The 20,816-nt window shown below is 37.9% G+C and overlaps 1 protein-coding gene across 3 annotated transcripts in view; it reads right to left on the bottom strand.

The window, feature by feature from the left end:
* The window catches only part of LOC125859822 (protein ESMERALDA 1-like), a 55,586-nt gene that overhangs the window by 18,945 nt on the left and 15,825 nt on the right, over window positions 1-20,816 (bottom strand). For 2 of the 3 annotated variants that reach the window (XR_007445789.1, XM_049539657.1), the window contains exon 5: window positions 14,293-14,490. The exons of the other annotated variant lie outside the window; for it this stretch is intronic. Coding sequence is in view for 1 of the 2 variants with exons in the window: in XM_049539657.1 (XP_049395614.1) it covers window positions 14,293-14,490 (198 nt within the window). In the remaining variant the exon portion in view is untranslated. The remainder of the gene's footprint in view (window positions 1-14,292; window positions 14,491-20,816) is intronic. 3 annotated transcript variants of the gene reach the window in all.

The raw sequence follows: 20,816 nt of genomic DNA, 5'->3' as shown, positions 1-20,816 counted from the left end.
CTGAAGAAAAGAAGGGTTGGAGCTCGCAAAAATCACTCGGCGACTCGCTGAGTGAGCTTCTAGCTCGCCAAAAGATCCAGCGAGTTGACTCATGAACTAAGCCAACTCGGCGAACCAGAGTGCAGTTTGGCGATGCGCCGAATGGAACGGCAAGCTCGATCCAGCTCGCCTAAATGATCAGAACAACTGGAGAATGAAGTCAAGTCCATTCGGTGACATCTATCGGGTTCGCCAACTTAGAAGTCAAGAATTCAAAAGTTGAAGCAGTTGATTGGCGATGAAGCTTGCCCATCGGCGGATCGCCGAGTCTTTGCCTCAATGTTCTTGGGGACTGGAAATAAGCTCATCATGTAAGTAGGCAGACCATCCAACACTGATTTGATGAGTGTTACCCTGCTTCCCAGAGACAGGTGCTGGCTAGTTTCCTCTCACGTCTCTTCAACAGCACATACCACACTTCCAGCTCTTTGTTCTTTGCTCCCAAAGGCAGTCCCAGTGTTTTGTTGGTAGTGCATCTACTAGGCAACCCAATGCTTCAGCTAGCCCAAACAGATTGTCAACATTATTGATAAGGAAGAGATGACTCTTCAACCAGATGACATGGAGGCCTAATATGCCCTCAAATATAGAGAGTATAGCTCTTAAATGTCTAATATGTGTCTTCTCCGCCTCACAGAATATAAGAGCATCATCAGCATAAAATAAGTGTGTGATCTCTCCAGCTCCTCCCCTCTCCCTGCTTGTGCACTAAAACCTCTCCCCATCCATTTGTCTTTGCCTTCCTGAACATATGATTCAGTCCCTCCATGGCTATTAAGAATAGGAATGGAGACATAGGATCTCCCTGTCCGAGACCCCTTTGGGACTGAAAGAAACCTTCAGTGTTACCATTTATGATGAGGGAAAACTTCACCTTCAGTTGTACTAATTTATGTATTATATTCGTGGTCAGATTATTGATATGAATATCATTGCCTTTGTAATTAAAAAGTTCTTCATATCATTAGTAATATTTTCTTTCTAGGTTTTCAATAAACTAGACTATTTTAAAAGGACAATTAAAATAAAGATGCAGTAGCTTATATTACAGTTATAAAGTCGAATTTTCTACGCGAAAGTTGATTTCTGTATAGTTATTAAATCATAAATTGATGAAAATTAAGTGTCGTTAGTTGAGCATTGCTCTAATGAACTGAAGTTGGAAAAGATGTCTTCACAAAAGCTCAACTACTGACAATCCTGTTGGAATAACTATACATTCCAAAAGGATTGGAAGTATCATGGTTATTGTGTCAATAACAGGAACATCATTGATATAATCAACTACTATATGCTATCATTTATCATCTTACCGATTGCATTCAAGTTTACTAGCTGAATTTAAATACATTGGTATTAAGCTGGAACATCCAAAAAAGGCATTTTGAAAATTAGATGGAAGTGCCCATCCTATTTTAAGCTTTTTCTATGTCCCATACCTTGTAAGTGTAACACCCCGAATATTTCTAAGTCAAGACTCGAACCATTCTTCGTTGTGAATAAGATTTTACCGAGTGATCCTAAATTTTCTTACGTATTAAGGGCACTAGGTGCAACACCTCGAGTTTCAAAAAGGACTAAAGAGAAAAATTTGTTCGAGTCACCCATCACTTTCTAGTTTTAAGTCAACTTCAATCAACCATATCTTTTAGCACATAAAGAGTTAGGTGGTCCATGACCTATCAAATTGAAGGTCTTCGAGTCCTCTTCCCAACGCTACCAAGTTTGCCTCGATCAGAGTTCTTAGTAAAAAGTTATGACTGATTTACTAGACGCTCTAACCTGGTAGCAGCTCCGCGATGGCTCCGCGTTACGGTCTGAATACGGACCTCACTGGTCGCTAGAAAAAAATCCCGACTTCCAACTCGTTTTATTTATTTCTTTAAGGGTATTTTAGTCCTAAAAACCCTTAGGAAGTCATCTAAATTACTCTAAACGTGTAGAAAAATTAGTTTTCATAACCTAACCCTCTCATTCATTCCTAAATTTCTACGCTCAAGAACTTCAAGAAACGCTAAGCCCAGGGTTCATCCAACATTTTCCTTCAATTTTCTTCAAGAACATTGTTCTTCCAGGTATGTAACCTTCTCAGAGTGTTGGATTTCTTCGCCCTCACGCCAATCATGAAATTTCATTCGTGAATTCTTTCTTGAAATCGTTTGTATTGAGATTCTTGAGAAGTTCTTGAGTTTTAGCTTCTATTCTTTAACAAATGGATGTTTTGAGTTTTTGAGGTAAGGGTCTTGCGAATGAGTGTTGTTTTTTTATAGAATTTGAATGAGATTTCAATGAAATTGCATTGGGTTTATGAATTAGAGTGAGTTTGGGAGAAAAAGAAAAAAAAAAGGCCAAATATTCACGTCCAGGTCCGCGTCGCGGAGACGCTTGAAATTTCCATCTTCAATCGAACACCCCCTCTCCGCAACGCGGAGAGGATACGGAGTCTTTTGTATCGAAAGTCTTTTCGCGAGCAAAAATTTAATTACCTCTCTATGTCGCGCTAGTGTTCCTTTGAATCGTGTCTTCGTTCTCTTCTTGATATTAACTCTTAAAGTCTTCATTGATCCTTGAGAGATCCTACATATCCTAACCACATATCGTAATTTACATTTCAAATTAAAGTAAAGTTAAGATGAAAGTTCAAGAGGTCCTTTTGAGTCATTTTGAGAAGTCTTTTGCAATTAACTATAGATTTGAGCTAAGTCTTGAGTACATGAGTATGAGAATGAGAAGAGTTGTATTCATGCGTTTCTATATTGTAATTGAGATCCTTGAGTTGAGCCGTTCATGTCCATAATTCCGCATGAACCCTATGAATTGAGTATTTTTTAGATGAGTAGTATCATTGAGTTCTGAATTCTGAGTTCTTGAGTTCTGAGTACTGAGTTTTCAATAATGTTATTGAGATCTTTGAGTTGATTCGTTCATGTCTATATTTCAGCATGAACTCTATTTTGAGTTCCAAGTCTTGAAAGTCTATGAAAGCCAATCATTGTGTTTTAAACTGAGTTTTGAGGAAAAGTTTAAAGAGACAGTTTTGATTAAAGTTTAAGGGAACTAAGTATTCCCAAATGTATCATTTTTACATTGAGAAAAGAGAAACTTTGATTTCTAAAAAGAGTTGAGTTCAAAAATATTTCAGAGAAGTTACCTCTTTTAAGAGGATAGTTTGAGCAATTTATCTCAAACTAGAGAACTAGTATGCTTCACACATTTGAGCATAAGTATATATTATTGGGAGTTGTATTGAGCACCGACATGGGGATGAGTTCAGACAATTCACATTTCTCATAAACCATGTATGCCAACATGGGTACAAGATCATAATTTTTAGATGAATCCTAAGTGCCTTCGGGCAGAGCTTAGTAGACCACTTAGTTGAGGTGTTCCATACCCCGACAAGGTATAGAACAATTTTGGTAGCGTGGGTGAAACGTTGTATCATCACGTTGCTCATAGTGATAGTTGTCGGTTAGGGAATCTCCCAAATAAGAGTAAATAGTATGTCATTATATTTTTATACATTTTGAGTTGGTATCTACTGTTTTGAGTTTATTGTATTTTTATATACATCCTTGAGTTAGTATCTGTTTATTTTGAAGCTTTAAACATTTTATCTTTTAGTATTGTTTTCATATTGGAGTTGAGTTGAGGTGAGTATGGTCTTCCCATGTTATCACTTCAGTTAGCTATGTTTTAGTTCTCCTTGTATACTCGTATATTCAATGTACTGATGTCATTCGACCTGCATTTTTTTATGATGCAAATACAAGTGTTCAAGATTATCAACAGGCGCATTCGTTGAGATCACTCTACAGTTAGCTTTTGGTGAGCCTCATTGTATTCTGGAGGACTTCACATTTACTTTCAGTTTAGTTGTTTTGAGATATCGTGAGTCTTGTCCAATATCCTTCCGTAATAGTAAAGGCTTCATAGATAGTTAAGTTCAGTATGTATTTTCGTTTGAGTTGTTTTACAAACTATAAGTAATTCTATTAAGTATTTTCCAGACTTTATAAAGTTGAGTATTTGAGTTTAATGAATTTAATTCAGCTTTAAGTCTATTATTGCTCGAATTAGTTTTTCACTTGGAGTCAGCCACGATAAGGGTTCGCTTGGAGATCAGCAATGGTTCTTGAGTGTTGGCCATGTGCAGGGTGTAGGCGCGGGTCATGACAAACTTGGAATCAGTGCACAGAGTTGAAGTGTCCTAGAGTGTCTATGAAGTAATGTCGGTAGGATCTTGTTTATGGTTGTGACGGCCCCACTTCTATAAATGAGAGACCGCAAATATTTAAGAAAAGTTCCCTTTTCCATACTCTAAATCGTGTGATAGAATTATGTCATAATGAACTTATTCTAACTCGAGTGTTCTTATATCCATTCGACTACCCCTCATACAAAGGTGGTTGAAAAGCAAAGTTAGATCCTTATCGATGAGTTACTCTCAGCACAAATCTTGAGAAAGGTTTGTGAGTGAGCCTAAGTGTTGAGATTCAAAAGATGCACTCTTATTCATATGAATCTTGCGTTCGAGCTAAAAACGAGATGTACTCTCAGACTCTCTTCTCTAAACCTTGTTTCAGTTGAGACCCTCATGAGAAAGTGTGTTTTAGAGCTTGGGTAGTATTTTCACCCGAAAAGATAGTATGAGCTACGATGTCATAAGCAGTAGTAGTAATGCCCAGAGTTAGAAGAATGCATGTAGAGGTATAGTATCTAAGAAAGGGATATAGCGATGAGGAAAATTATGTTGTTGTAGTCATGCATCCAATAAGTTTAAATGAGGAGTTTTCTTTGTAGACTAAAAAGTGATGAGTTAGAGTAGATTTCATGATAGAAAGTTGAGTAAGAGTTACTAGTATGGATGAGTTAGAGTATACTTTAACTAGAAATGAGTTTATCATGAGGTGTCATTGTGTTAGTAACGACCAAGTGTAGGTGTTGAATAGAAGAGCAGGAGTATTCATGAGGTGATAGCTCTAAGCTAGGCCTATGATTTTTGAAAGGAGAGCTCCATAGTATTTAGAGGATTATAGAACTAATTAAGAAATAATGTATAGTAAGTGGGTAAATAGTACTTAAGTTGTGAAGTGGAATGTGAGAGTAATATGTAAGTATGTAGACTGAGAGATAAAGATTTACTACTCGTCATGAGGTCTTAGTGAGCGAGTGTCTCTTAATTTTATCTAGTAGTCGGAAGTTAGTATAGTATGTGAGCAATTATACTAATATATGTGTTTAGTACTACACACTAAGCTTGAATTTGAGATGTGTTGTGAAAAAATGATGGCAACATGAGGGTGATGATGTTAGTTTTAGAGTAGGTGAGGAAGTACGATGTTACCTGCAAAGAATAGGAGTGGTACAAGTGTGAGATTCTGACTTTTAGATGAGAGAAATGAGGTATGACTAAGTCACTGATTAACAAGAGTATTAAGAGGTGTACCCGAGATTGTAAGTAGTCAGATGAGGTTATAATTAAGTTTATCGAGTTCATGTATGCCTAGATAGCATAATTGAGTTGTCATATGGAATAGGCTAATGTAAGCATTATTTTTTACCTTAAGAGTTAGATGACGCGGCATTATAAGCCAATGAAAAGAGGTTAAGAGAAGCATCTTAGAAAGAGGTCGCAAAGGGAATCTTAGTACTTGGATATGGAGAGTTTAGTAGACATGGAATTAGACTTTCCTGAGAGTTAGAGTAAATTGAATGTAGACTACTTTAGAGATGATGGAATAGATCCATAGCTTTAAAGTATCAGTTTCAGACCTAAGGGTGAGATGATAAGATGAGAAATCAAGTCAAGTGTTGAGAATGAGATAGTGATGTCTTCAGAAAGAGTTAAAGTGGCATATTGATCCATTCATACTCCAACGTATCCCTCAAAGTACGTCGTTTCAACATTGGGTTGATGTCTCATATATCAGAATTTTGTCTACGACCTATGCTCATACACGAGGACGAATGATCCCAAGAGGAAGATAATGTAACACCCCGAAAATTTTTAAGTCAAGACTCGAACCATTCTTCCTTGTGAATAAGATTTTACCGAGTGATTCTAAATTTTCTTAGGTGTTAAGGTCACTAGGCGTAACACCTCGCGTTTCAAAAAAAGACTAAATAGAAAAATTTGTTCGAGTCACCCATCAGTTTCTAATTTTTGGTCAACTTCAATCGACCATATATTTTAGCACATAAAGAGTTAGTGGTCCATGACCTATCAAATTGAAGGTCTTCGAGTCCTCTTTCCAATGCCACCAAGTTTGCCTCAATCAGAGTTCTAAGTAAAAAGTTATGACTGATTTACTAGAGATGCTCTAACCTGGCAGCATCTCCGCGATGGCTTCGCATTACGGAGTGAATACGGACCTCAGTGTCCGCTGGAAAACTATCTCGACGTCCAACTCGTTTTATTTATTTCTTTCAGGGTATTTTAGTCCTAAAAACCCTTAGGAAGTAATCTAAATTACCTTAAACGTGAAGAAAAATCAGTTTTCATGACCAAACCCTCTCATTCACTCCTAAATTTCTACGCTCAAGAACTTCAAGAAACTCAAAGGCTAGGGTTCATCTTCCAAGATTTTCCTTCAAGTTTCTTCAAGAACATAGTTCTTCTAGGTATGTAAGCTTCTCATAGTGTTGGGTTTGTTCGCTCTCACGTCAATCTTGAAATTTCATTTGTGAGTTCGTTCTTGAAATCGTTTGTATTGAGATTCTTGAGAAGTTCTTGAGTTTTAGCTTCTATTCTTTAACAAATGGATGTTTTGAGTTTTTGAGGTAAGGGTCTTGCGAATGAGTGCTATTTTTTTATAGAATTTGAAAGAGATTTCAATGAAATTGCATTGGGTTTATGAATTAGAGTGAGTTTGGAAGAAGAAGAAAAAAAAAGGGCCAAATATTCACGTCCAGGTCCGCGTCGCGGAGACGCTTGAAATTTCCATCTTCAATCGAACACCCCCTCTCCGCAACGCGGAGAGGATACGGAGTCATCTGTCTAGAAAGTCTTTTCGCGAGCAAAAATTTAATTACCTCTCTGCGTCGCGTCGCGTCGGTGTTCCTTTGAATCGTGTCTTCGTTCTCTTTTTGATATTAACTGTTAAAGTCTTCATTGATCCTTGAGAGATCCTACATATCCTAATCACATCTCGTAATTTACATTTCAAATTAAAGTAAAGTTAAGAGGAAAGTTCAAGAGGTCCTTTTGAGTCATTTTGAGAAGTCTTTTGCAATTAACTATAGATTTGAGCTAAGTCTTGAGTAAATGAGTATGCGAATGAGAAGAGTTGTATTCATGAGTTTCTATATTGTTATTGAGATCCTTTAGTTGAGCCGTTCATGTCATAATTCTGCATGAACCCTATGAATTAAGTATTTTTTAGATGAGTAGTATCATTGAATTCTGAGTTTTGAGTTCTTGAGTTCTGAGTACTGAGTTTTCTATAATCTTATTGAGATCCTTGAGTTGATTCGTTCATGTCTATATTTCAGCATGAACGCTATTTTGAGTTATAAGTCTTGATTTGAAAGCCAATCATTGTGTTTTAAACTGGGTTTTAGGGAAAGTTTAAAGAGACAATTTTGATTAAAGTTTAAGGGAACTAAGTATTCCCAAATGTATCATTTTTACGTTGAGAAAAGAGAAACTTTGATTTCTAAAAAGAGTTTATGAGTTCAAAGATATTTCAGAGTAGTTACCTCTTTTAAGAGGATAGTTTGAGCAACTATCTCAAACTACAGAAAGAGTATGTTTTACACATTAGAGCATAAGTATATATTATTGGTAGTATTGAGCACCGACATAGGGATGAGTTCAGACAACTCACATTTCTCATAAACCATGTATGCCAACATGGGTCAAGATCATACTTTTTAGATGAATCTTAAGTGCCTTCGGGCAGAGCTTAGTGGATGCACTTAGTTGAGGACCCCGACAAGGTATAGGACAGTTCTGGCAGCGTGGGAGAGACGTTGTATCATCACGTTGCTCATAGTGATGGATGTCGATTAGAGAATCTTCCAAATAAGAGTAAATAGTATGTCATTGTATTTTTATAAATTTTGAGTTGGTATCTATTGTTTTGAGTGTGTTGTATTTTTATATACATCCTTGAGCTAGTATCTGACTATTTTGAAGCTTTAAAAATTTTATCTTTTGTTATTGCTTTCATATTGGAGTTGGGTTGGCCTAAGTTTTAACTAACAAGTTATGGCCTAAGTTTGACCTTGGTCAACATTTTAGGCTAGAAGCATGGTCGACACGACTCGGAGATGAGGGTTAGCTTACGACGTTTTGGATCATACATGTCTCCTTCTATATAGCTTGACTAGTTTTTTGCATTTTGATACAAGTTTGTATATTTTTGGTCTACTTTCGGGACTGGTACTCTGTGTAGCAACTTTGTACATATGACTACCCAAGTTTTGGGGTGGATCTTTATTCATGCTATGTTGGTTTTTATATTATCTTCCAATGTTCCTTTATGTTATATTTGTATCTCCTATTATTTATGGTTTCTACCATGTATGTTTGTTACTTGTCGTTCTGGATTAGGGGTTGGCTTACCTACTAGCGGGTGATAGTAGATGTCATCATGGCTAGAGTTTTCGGGTCTTAACAGCACGTGCTACCGCAGATACATGGTGGAAGAGAGAACAAAGGTAGGAAGAGGAACTGAATAGAATGTGGCACTTGATCCTTGATAGTTGAGGGAGGCAATCATTAACAAGATAAGAGGATGTGAGAATTGCATCCCAAACACGCAATGGAACATGAGATTGTATGAGTAGGGTGAGAGCGATCTCAATGAGATGCTTATTCTTCCTCCCAACTATCCCCATCTTGTTGAGATGTGTATGGACAAGACGGTTGATGAATAATCCTACAAAAATTCATAAACTGCTGAAATTAAAAAGATAAGTATTATGGTGTATATCAATACGAAATGCATAGATAGAAGCCCCAAATTGATTTTGGATTTCAGCATGGAAAGCCTGAAAAATGGAAAACAACTCTGATTGATTTTTCATTAAGAATATCCAAGTGCCACGAAAAATCATTAATAAAACTGACAAAATAGCGGAATATCATAGTATAACTTCTTTGACTAGGACCCCCCAACATTTATATGAACTAAAGTGAAAGAGAATTTGCCCGATATTTAGGACATCAAGGGAAAGGGGAACGGATCTGCTTATCGAGTTGACATGACACAGTAAAATTGGCAATTATAAGAAACCAAGTACAATTTTTTGAAGCTTCGAGATTCTGGATGTACCAACCACCTATGTAATAAATCAGGTGAATCAGCAATGGGACAAGTTGTGGGCGATGGTGATTTAGGGCAAATATGGTAATAAAGTTTATATAATTCATGTATGGTGCCAATCAACTGCCCTGTACTGAATTCAAACTTAAGAAAGGAAGTGGACTAGCTTGACGTATTTTAGTAGCCATGGTTTGTGGATAAATAGTAAAGAAAAGAGATTTACCATCAGATATGTGATTGAATTGTAATGACCCTCATGGTCATTTTCTGTGTTTCTCTGTGCTTTTACTATTTTGCCCCCTCGTAGCTTCTATGTTGTGAGTTTGATATGTTGCGATGGGTGGCGTGCTTCTCGAGGTGGTCGGGAGAGATGTGTGAGTTTTCCCCATTTTGCAGCTTTTATGTTAAAAGAATTGACTTCAGTCGACATTATGGTAAACGAGCTCGAATGAGATTTCCGTCAGTGTTGTTAGCTCCGAAACATTGAGTTTGGTATAGCAAGACCTTTGGTTCGGATCCCATAATGATCGGGTTGAGTTGGAAGTTCTTGTGTTTTGTTGGTTTTAGTGTGTTTGGTTGTAGTGTTGACTTGGGTCAACAGTTTGTCTAGATGACCTCCGTTGGTTGTTTCAGCGATTTTATTGAGTCCAGAATTTTGTTTCTGGTTAGGTAGCATATCCGGTTTGTGTTCATAGGACCCCGGATAAATCTTGAAGGTTCATTCGGAACTTAGGATTTTTATCCCAAGTTGTTGATATAGCCGCTCCTGCGGTGAGCCAGCTGCACTAGCGCAGGCTGGTGACCGCCGCAGTGCAGTTTTCTCGCACCTTTTGGTATCTATCTACTTACGTGGAGCTAGAGGTTTCCGTTGACCTCCGCTCATGCGGGTCCTTCTTTGCTATAGTGGCGTTGCTCCGGCGCCCTCTAGTCTGCCAGGGCGGTGATCACCGAGTATTTTTAGTTATTTCTTCTCTCATTTCTCCAAGTCAGTGAACTCAATATCCTCCATTGAAGAGCTCGACTTGAGGTGACATTGCTCATTTCGTGTCCATTTATATTAATTCAAAGGTAATTCTCCTCCCTTTGACTTTCTATTGCTTATTCTAGCTTCGATTCCGTTTATTCTTGATTGGCATCTCAAAATCCTTGATTTTCAATTCTTTAAAGTAAGCTTTATGGACAATTGGATGTCCAATTACATTTCCGTCTTCACCCAACCTTAGGGCGTGTAATCCTTACCTCAGAGGGACATAATGACGTAGTTAGTTTTCCGTTTTGCTGTCATAGTCTGAGGGTCAAATTTTGATGCGTTTTTCGGTCCAAATTTCACGAAATTGATATGGGTATCGTTAGTCTTGTACTGACGTGTAGCTTTTGTTTTTTTATAGCTTGGCAACGTTGAAGTCCCCTTCGAAAGGGAAAAGCTCTTGAATAGTTGTTCAAGTTTGGTTTCCTCTTTGAGGTAGGTTACGGCTTCCTTCTTTAGACTTAGCTTAGTTAGTTTCTATATAAATGGGGTTGCATGATCGTTACGAAGATTGTAGGGTGACCTATTGGGCTTGTATGATCCTTAGTTATATTTTGGCCATTTTCCGGACTTTAGACTTGCAGTTTAGCTTTATGCCTTAGTTTTGATTGATTTTAGCCTTTGGTTGGTTTTGTAATATCCATAGAATGTTTTTAGGATGTTTAAACTTAGTTTTAGATGCATTGGTTGCTTTTTAGTATGATTGCGTGTTTATTTTGATATTTTTGAGCTTTAAGTATGTTATTGTGATTGTGGGTCTAATGCCTTGGAGTAGAACTAGCTGGAGTTCCAAGTTATTAGGATTGTGTTGTGAAGGGTATTTACGCTAATGGTTTGTGTAATATGAATGTATTGTGAATGGTTTGATTATAATTGGCATGCATTCGTGCACATGGCATCTGCATTTGACCATGTATTGAGATGAGAAAATATGGATTTTCTATTTTGAAACTAATCTACCTCAGATTTTACTTGATTTGGGCCCCAAGGGAGCATGTTGTTGGTTTATTAGGGAAGAATGGAGTTTTATGAGAGATTGTTATCATTTTCTTGGGATTTGAGTTCATAGAGATGTTACTTAAATTTACTAATTTTACTATTGAAACATGAGCTTTTATGGAGGATTGAATTATTTTATAAGATTTCGGACTTGTGAAAGAGAGTTGTGCTACATTCACTGATTTCCGAAGTTCTGTTGAGGGATGGACAGTTTTACTCTCTATAGTGAGCCCGGGGGATGATTTTGGGTTGCACTTTTCTGCCTTTTTGCATATGTAGATGAGCTCCGACGACCCGCGGATGCAATTATGGGCTTTACATTTATTGCATATGCAGTTGAGCTCCGATAGGTCTACGGAATGTTTCAAGGAGCCTATAAGGCGGCCGGCGAGGTGATTCCAAAACTTCTTACTTTTATGCATTGGCCACATAATCATTGCATCATTTCACATTGTATGTTTGCTTGTGGATGACTTGCTTTAAGTTTGAATTATCCCTAATTATTGGTTTCTTCACTATCAATGCTTTGGAGTATGATTATAGTTGACTCTAATCCATAGTGTTAGTCTATGTTGCTCGGACTCTTCAAAAATGTCAATGGGTGCGTGTCGGATACTCTAAAAGTAGTACATTTTGGAGAATCTGACTCGGGTGCAGCAACAATTTTGGAGAGTCCGAGTAACACAGGTGTTAGCACTATTGTGCCTTTTATATTTATATGGTTTTCTATTTGAGCTCAGTCGATCTATGATGCCTATTGAGTACCCCCCGTGTTTTGGTACTCATACTACACTTCTACATCTTTTTTTGATCTAGTACCTAGTACGAGCCACCCTGGTTGACTCTTGATCTTCCGAGGTCGTCGTTGTTTGGATCATGGCGAGCTTTTGGCGTTCGAAAACTTGCTGCTTCCTCTCTCTTTTACTGTCTATTTATTTTGTATTTTGTTTAGATAGACGGGTTGTATATAGTTCTACTCTTGTACTTTAGATGCTCTTGTACCAGTGATACCAGGCCCGAGGTTTGGTTCTTATATATATTTGTCTTTCCTGGTCTCTTTTTGGCCTTATTGTATATTTGGTACCATTATGTACATATCTATGCTATGGCCCTTCTCTTATCTTGTTATTGCTTCTGGTTAGAAAATTTTAGTTTTATTTTACCAATTGTTGTTGGATTTGGCTTGCCTATTGGGGGTTTATGGTAAGCGCCATCAAGATCCGATTTCGGGCTGTGACACAGATGCACCATAATTGATGACCCAAAGACTGATAGAAGAAGGTTGAGAAACACAAGCGACAGTGTTACTGGTCTGAACAACATAAGCTCTCTCAGAGGATGTCTACTTACGTATCTTATGCCAAAGGAACTGAATATATTCAGGTACAGAAACCATCTGACCATTCAAAGTACTGGATCAAATTTTCTCAAAGTTATGCAAGAGAATCAACATAAATAATCAAGAGCAAGGAACCCAGGAACTGCTTATTTTAATGGACAGAAGAGGGAGGAAATTTTAAAGCTGAATCTGGTGAACCATACGCTTCAGTTGAACCCCAAGTGTAATGAAGAGGTGTCGCCAGAAAATCTAGATTGATTGAAATAGTGACTTGGTCGCCCGAGTTCACATAAAATACCTGGGGTGGATTCCAAAAAGATAGGAGACTCAAAGGACAGAATCTGAAGTCCGGAAAGTGCCAAAAGAGGGAAATATGCTGGAAAAGACAATTGAAATCACCAAAGTAGGATTCCGGTGAACTGAAATTACAAAACATTATATTGGTGGGATTGGTATGATTGGCCGAATCCCCAAGGAGGAGATCTGCTTCAAAGGGTGGCTAGAAAAGGCATTACGCACCCAGCACACATGTCTAAAGCGTCACCGGAGTCTATACTGCTAGTGATGTGTGGTGGCTCCGATATGGACTTGGATGGTCCGGGTTTGCTCGCCGGAGTATCCTGGGCATAGTGGTGGTGCTGAATTTTGCACAGAACTCATGAAGATAATAATGTGACCTGACAGTAGCCGGAGAGCAACTTTCACAGTGGTAAATGATAGTGACGATATTCTCTTTTGTGAAGTTGCTGGTAAATTTGCAGAGAGCAATCACCACGAACTCTGATACCATGTGAAAGAATAAGAAAGGAAGAAAACATTGAAAGAAAAACTTGGTTTTCTTCCCTTCAATACAATGGGTGTTTCAATAGCAGCCTTTACATATCCTAAACCGAAAGACGAATCAATAATTTCCTAATATCAAGAAATCATTTCCAACAAACCTAAGTGATTTACATAATACTATATACACAATTTTAACACCTTCACACGCTGGCGATGGCCTCAATTTTGCGTCGTGAGATGCATCCATTCTTTCTGTCATTACAAGAGGATGAGACAGACATAAAGAAGTATCACAGGCTCCCGTAGCAATAACTTTTGGGCATAATCTATCAGCGTAAAGTTGATGTAGAAGTGGAAATCAAAGGGGGGAAAGGACAGTACAAAAAAAAGAGGCACGCAGTTCATTATAATTAAACTAACTAGTTTGGCAAACTATGTGACAATTTCCAAAATTGATGTCATGCCATATAACCTTTTATTTTTGGTGTAACAATGTATTCCCCATAAAGGTGGAGGATATTACTCACTTTTTAGATAGTTTAGGATGAGTATAGGCGATAGATATTTTTGGTTTTGCTAACTTTAAACTCCTGATGTAATTACTACTGAAATACACTATTGGTGTATTTTGTCTATAAAATGTTAACTTTCTCAAAAATTTCCAAACTAGGAATTATAATGAGTTTTCGATATTTAGCACTGACAGCTTTTACCACAGAGAAGTGATCTCTTATAGGTGAGAGTTATCTGTTAGTACAGTTACTTAATGGAAGCAGTTCAAACCAGGAGGGAATAGGAGAGACAAAGAAAGCAAAAGATATAGAGAAGCTCACTGTTCTTCAACCATCTTAGGAAGAACTGTCCCCCGGTAGTACGAAACAGAGGACAATGCCTTGATCCTGAAGTTGTACACATTGGTCATATTGTAATCAAACCGTTCCATAATAAGACCAGGAACCTTGTCCACCACCCTTACATCATTTGCTAGGGTTTTAACAAAAAATTCTTCATCATAAATATCACTGAATTTGCTGCACATACAAAATAAAACATTTTAATTTTGGTAATGAAAAAAGGAACAGGTATGATCCCCCACCCACCCTAAACAAAAAAAAAGGCTAAAACATTCTAGGGATAATTTCGAAGACCTCACTTTAGGTTTTTCATTCCGTAACACTGACATTCCTTGTGGTTTACGATATTACATGTACCTCCCTTATTTTAATATTTTGTAACAATTCTTTTAACCTATTTATGTTTATTGTTAAAAAAAATACTATGTCCTCTTTACCATTTTAATATTATATTCTTCTAAGTAATCAATATTATCAAAATAACTTCTTCTTTTTTTTATAACAAGGGAAACCCACGGCCGCTACCCTTTGGATATGCACAGGGTAAAACCCCCGCTCCTATGCAATAGCTCGCAAACCACATAGGAGAGGTAACCCGCACTAGGCAAGCCCGGTGCGACAAGCTCGACCCAGAAAGCAAACCCCTTGCTTTCGCTGGCAAGGGGTTTCGAACTTGAGACCTCCAACATGGAAGTCCCAAGCCCAAACCACTGGGCCACCCCAAAGGGTAATATTATCAAAATATCTTAGTTAGCAAAGTCTATAAGAAATTCTCGTCCATAAATTTACCAACTTATTCATGAGTGGCTTCATATTTTCTGGCAATAACCAGAATGATTTATCATCCCTCAATTCTTATTCTTTAGAAAGCACATTGTAAGAAACGACAAAAAACAATATGATCAATAAAACACAATGGGTTTTTCTAAATTGAAAGGACCACTAGAAGATTAAAAGATATAGGCATATAAATCACATAGAATTGAACTTTGGGTCATGACACCTACATGGAACAACCAGTTCCACTAATCATCTGAGAAACCTAAATATTCATTAATAGTTTAGCTGCTGCTTTGTATCACCTGGTTCATATGGGTCAAGAGATCTCAGATCCTTATCCTGTACAGTCTAGTGTAATGTTCTAGGACAAACATAAAACAAATGCTTTTCCTCAGCCAGCTCTTCTGCGAGGAAGGATAAACTGGTGTTCCAGCATATGGCCATACTGCTTTTAGTGCTATTGTGTGAGATATTGAAAGAAGGATGAGCTGTTGTTCAAGCATATGGCCGATAAGGTTTTGGGTAATACGTTGTTGTCGTAGCTAGAGACTTGTTATGCTACCAGAAGTACATGTTATATTTGTATATACTTTCCGCGAATACATTTATGACTCGACTCATGTTATTTTACTAAGATAGTGTAGGTAAGTGAGAATTGCGCTTTTAAGGAAGTTGCCATAATTATCTACTACGGAAGACTACTTAAGAGTACAAGTGGGACATGCATGGTGAGCGTTCATATTTTGACAGTTCAAAAAGTTTTGGCCACGTTTGCGGACGAACGTTATTTTAAGTGGGGGAGAATGTAATAACCCATATATTAAGGGTTATTTGATAATTTATATAAAAGAAAATGAATTAAGAAGAAAAAAAAGTAGGTCAAGCCCAGAATGGGGGAAGGAAAAAAAAAGCCATGGAGCTATAAATAATAAATGTGAGAAAATCAGAAATTGGAAGAAGCAGAGAAGCAGAACACAACACAGGAAAAGATAAAGAAGAAAACGCAAGTAGGATGAAAGAAAAGGCCAAACAATTACATTTGCTAGAAGGATTTATGGTGGGCAATGGTTCTGGTCGAACAATTTCTATATCACATCTCTTGTTTGCTGACGACACACTGATCTTCTGTGAAGCTGAGAAATCCCAAGTGCAGTACCTTAACCTCACTCTTATGCTTTTTGAAGCCATGTCGGGACTCCACATTAACATGTCTAAAAGTATTATCTACCTTGTCAATGAGGTCCCTAACTTGGAGAATTTGGCAGACATCATGTGTTGCTCAATTGGATCTTTTCCCACAACTTATTTGGGGTTACCATTGGGTTTTTAGTTACAAATCAGGTGGGGCTTCGAGTGGTATTGTGGAAAAGTTTGAAAGAAGATTGGCTTCCTGGCAGCAACAATATCTCTCACTAGGGGCAGGGTGACACTCATCAATAGTGTCTTGGATAGTATTCCCACGTATTTTATGTCCCTCTTCCCCATGCCAGCTAAGGTGCAAAATCATCTTGACAAGATTAGAAGAGACTTCCTCTGGGAAGATAATAGTAAGGACCACAAATTCCACCTTGCAAAATGGGCCAAAATCACCATGCCAAAGCAGTTTGGAGGCTTAGGGATTAAAGACCTGGCATTACATAACAAGTGTATGCTTATGAAGTGGCACTGGAGGTACAATCAGGAGACAATTGGTCTATGGAAGGAGGTGATCCAAGAAAAATTTGGTAGCACTCGTCACTGGTGCTCTAATGAAGTCACAATTCCTTATGGTACAGGGGTCTGGAAAGCTATAAGGAAGTTGTGGGAGGTCTTCTACAGCAATGCTACTCTCAAGGTCGGAAGTGGGGAGCACATCCAGTTTTGGAAAGACACTTGGCTGGGAAACATCCCTCTTATGAACGTATTTCCAAGAATATTTCAGATTGCCTCCAATCCAGACTCAACCATCTCTCAGTGTTGGGAAGATAATACTTGGAATGTGACTCTGAGGAGAAATCTAAATGACTGGGAGTTGGAAGAATTTATGGCCCTCATGGCCTCCATCCAGACCAGCTCAGTCCACAGCCAAAGCAGGGATAGACTCACTTGGGGAAGCAACAAGGATGGCTAGTCAAAGAAGGCTACTTACATCTAAGTTCAAGGAAGACACTTATTGATCTATGGCCCTGGAAACTTATCTGGAGAACTAAGATGCCTCCAAAAGTGATATGTTTCAGCTGGGTTAGTCTTAATGGTTCTTGCTTGACACAAGATAATCTTATGAGGAGGAAGTTTCGTTTAGCCAACAGATGCTACATGTGCTCATGCAACCCAGAATCTATCAATCACTTGTTTCTTCATTGCATTGTTGCCACAGATCTTTGAAGCATGTTCTTTTCTCTCTTTGGTATGACTTGGGCCATGCCAGGCACTTTGTGAGAGGCTTTTGTGTGTTGGAGTTCCTGTAAAGTAGGGAAGTCCATCAAAAAGATCTGGTCTTTGGTTCCCGCTTGTATTTTGTGGTGTTTATGGATAGAGAGGAACAAAAGATGTTTTGATGGCATCCCAACTCCCATTTCCTCTCTTAAGGCTATTGTTTGATTAGACCTTTTAGTTGGGTAAACCACTCCTCTGTCATTACTATTGATTCTTTCCTAGAATTTATTAGCTCCGTAGATGTATGTTGATAGTTGTGATAGCTTTTTTGCCTTCCTGGGAGCTGATAATCTCTTTGTAATGCTCGCATCTTCTTGATGCTTTTTGCTAATGATATCCTTCTTATTTCATCAAAAAAAAATGCAAGTGAGAGAAAAGAAAAGAAAGGGAGAAAAATAGGGATTTTCGACCCAACACATAAAGGTAATGATCCAATCTATTAGTTAAGTTTATTGCGTGATTATGAGTAGATTGTTTAGGTAGAATCATGGAGAAATTATGAGGAACTGAGAGAGTTTATTTCTAGGGTTCTCAACCTAAATCACTGATTTGAAAGGGCAACCATTATCCAATTTCGATTTTGATTAGTGTTCTGGAATCATCTAGCCGAGGGGAATCCATCTAGGTGGTCATGGTTCTGGATTTCTGACATGTCATGTGGCAGCCTAGAATGCTTGCCAACTCATGAATCTGAGGAACTTGATAGGGAACATACTGTTTTGCCCAGTTGACCCTCAATCCCACAACAGCTTCAACTACTACCAGCCTCAGTCTGATGTAGGTGATTTGTTTAGCAACTGGCTCACAAAAAATTGACTCTGTCATCTGCATAATAATGTAAATGACAAATTTCCCTTTCCTGCCCATCTTTGCATCAATTTGAAATCCCCGATTCACTTATTTAGTAACGCAATTCTCATTATGCTATTAATACCTTCCATTGCCAAAATAAAAAAGGAAAGGAGATAGAAGATTACCCTGTCTCAAAAAGAGACCCCTTTCTGATGGAAAACAAACACAGGTTCACCATCTACTAGAACAGAAAACGTGACTGTTTTTATACAAAACTCAATCAAACTCAACCATTTGTTGCCAAAAGCCCAAAACCCATTTGTCTAAGGATGTTGATAAGAATTTCAAATTTACATGGTCATAAGCTTTTTGAATATCAAGTTTGCACACTACACCAGGTTCTACTCCTCTCATTCTTGAATTTATAAATTCATTGGCAATAAGTGCAGCATTCATGATCTGTCTGCCTTTTATGAAGCCATCTGATGTTTGTAGACCAACTTGTTCACCACCTTCTTCAATCTTTCAGCTAGCAATTTGACAATGATTTTATATATCCACCTTATCAGACTTATAGGTATGTTGTCTTTCAGAACAGCAACACCTAGTTTCGTTGGGATAAAAACTATGAGGGTGGCAGTGAAACTTTTTTCAAAAACCTAGTTGGAATGAAAGAATTTAATAGTTTTTGTGATATCTTCCTACAGCATTTCCCAGAAGATTGAAAGAACATCATTGGACAGCCATTTGGTCTAGGAGCCTTCTGCACACACAATTTGATAGAATCTAGAATCTCATCCTCCTCAAATTGTCTTTGTAGCCATTCCTGTTCTTCACTAGGGATTACTGGTACTTTATGAAGCTGCAACTCAGGCCTCCAAGCTTCAGCTCCTTGTACAGGTTCTGGTAGTAATTCTAAGGCCTAAGCATTCTTCTTGATCACCTTAGGGTCAGTAACCATGCTCCCATCAACTTCCAATTGATCAATGGAATTAAATCTCTTATGAGATGTAGCAATTGTGTGAAAAAAATTGTGTTTTTGTCACCATATTTTATCCATTGTATCTTGTATCTCTGCTTTCATGCTATCTCCTTGCTAGTAGTATTAGTATTATTTTTAGTATTTTTATTATTTTACAATTTTTGTATTTCTCATTCTTACTTTTCTATTACTACTTCTTGTCTCTTATGCCTCTATTTTCTTTTTTTTTTTGAGAATTGGTAAACATTGTATTCTTCAGCATTAAGGATATGCTGGGGACCTTTAAAAAAATTCAGAAAAGAACAAAAAGCATAATAGTTACAAGGATCCTAAGAGTTCTAAAAGTTGATCTGAATCCTCTAATCCTATCTCTTTACACCAAAAATATAGAGATACAATGCAATTCCATTTAACCTTGTGAATGGAATTGGATATATCTTCAAAATTCCTACTATTCCTCTCCTTCCACACTGTCCACCAAATGCAATGTGGAATCAAATTCCACCAGGTCTTTTGTCTCTTGCTACCTCCTCTCCTGATCCAACAACTAAGTAAATCAGCTGTATGTTCGGGCATAGTCCATTTCACTTCTAAATAGTTGAGAAACATGGACCATATTTCTGCTGTGAAAGTACAATGTAAGAATAGGTGACTGTTAGTTTCCCCCGTCTTTCCACATAAAGAGCACCACGGAAGTATGATCTTTCTTTTCTTCCTCAAGACTTCATGTGTCAAGCATGCCTTTCTAATGACCAGCCAAGTAAAGCATTAAACTTTTGTTGGTGCTGCAGTCCTCCAGATATTTTTCCATGAACTCTGGTATCTGCTACTTTGCGAGTTGCACTCCTTTTTATATGCCCTGCCAACTGTGAAGATCCCATCCTTACTGTGTGACCATCTAACAACATCATTGTCAGTATTGGTGCCTGCAAAATCCCCCACTTTCTCCAACAATTTGGCTACTCTCTCTATTTCCCAATCATTTAGAAGTCTTCTGAAATAGAGATTCCAACCTTGTACTGTCCAGCAATCACTGATCATTGCCTCAGAATTGGTGCACAAAATAAATAGATCAGGAAACAGGTCTTTTAGGGGGGTTTGTTTGATCCATACATCCCACCAGAATCTAGTTCTCCTTCCATCCCCCACCTTGATATGTAAATTTGCTTCTAACTTGGGCCATAAGTTTCTAATAGGTCTCCAAACCCCCGCTCCATAAGCATCCGTGCTTATGTTACTACACCAGAATCCATCCTCCCCATACTTACATTTAATCAAATCTTTCCACAAAGCTTGCCTCTCCTCAGTGTATCTCCACAACCATTTCATCAAAAGACTGTTGTTATGCTTCCTCAAATCTCTGATGCCCAAGCCACCTTTATCTTTTCTATGCAAAATTGTCGCCTACTTGACCAAATTGTATCCTTTGTTCTCTTTGCAACCATGCCAAAGGAAATCTCTCCTAAGTTTGTCCAATTTCTTAACCACTTTTGCCAGTATAGTAAAAAGAGACATAACATATGTTGGGAGAGAG

The sequence above is a fragment of the Solanum stenotomum genome, chromosome 3, assembly GCF_019186545.1.
Source record: "Solanum stenotomum isolate F172 chromosome 3, ASM1918654v1, whole genome shotgun sequence".
NCBI lineage: Eukaryota > Viridiplantae > Streptophyta > Magnoliopsida > Solanales > Solanaceae > Solanum > Solanum stenotomum.
This window is presented reverse-complemented; position numbering and strand designations above follow the sequence as displayed.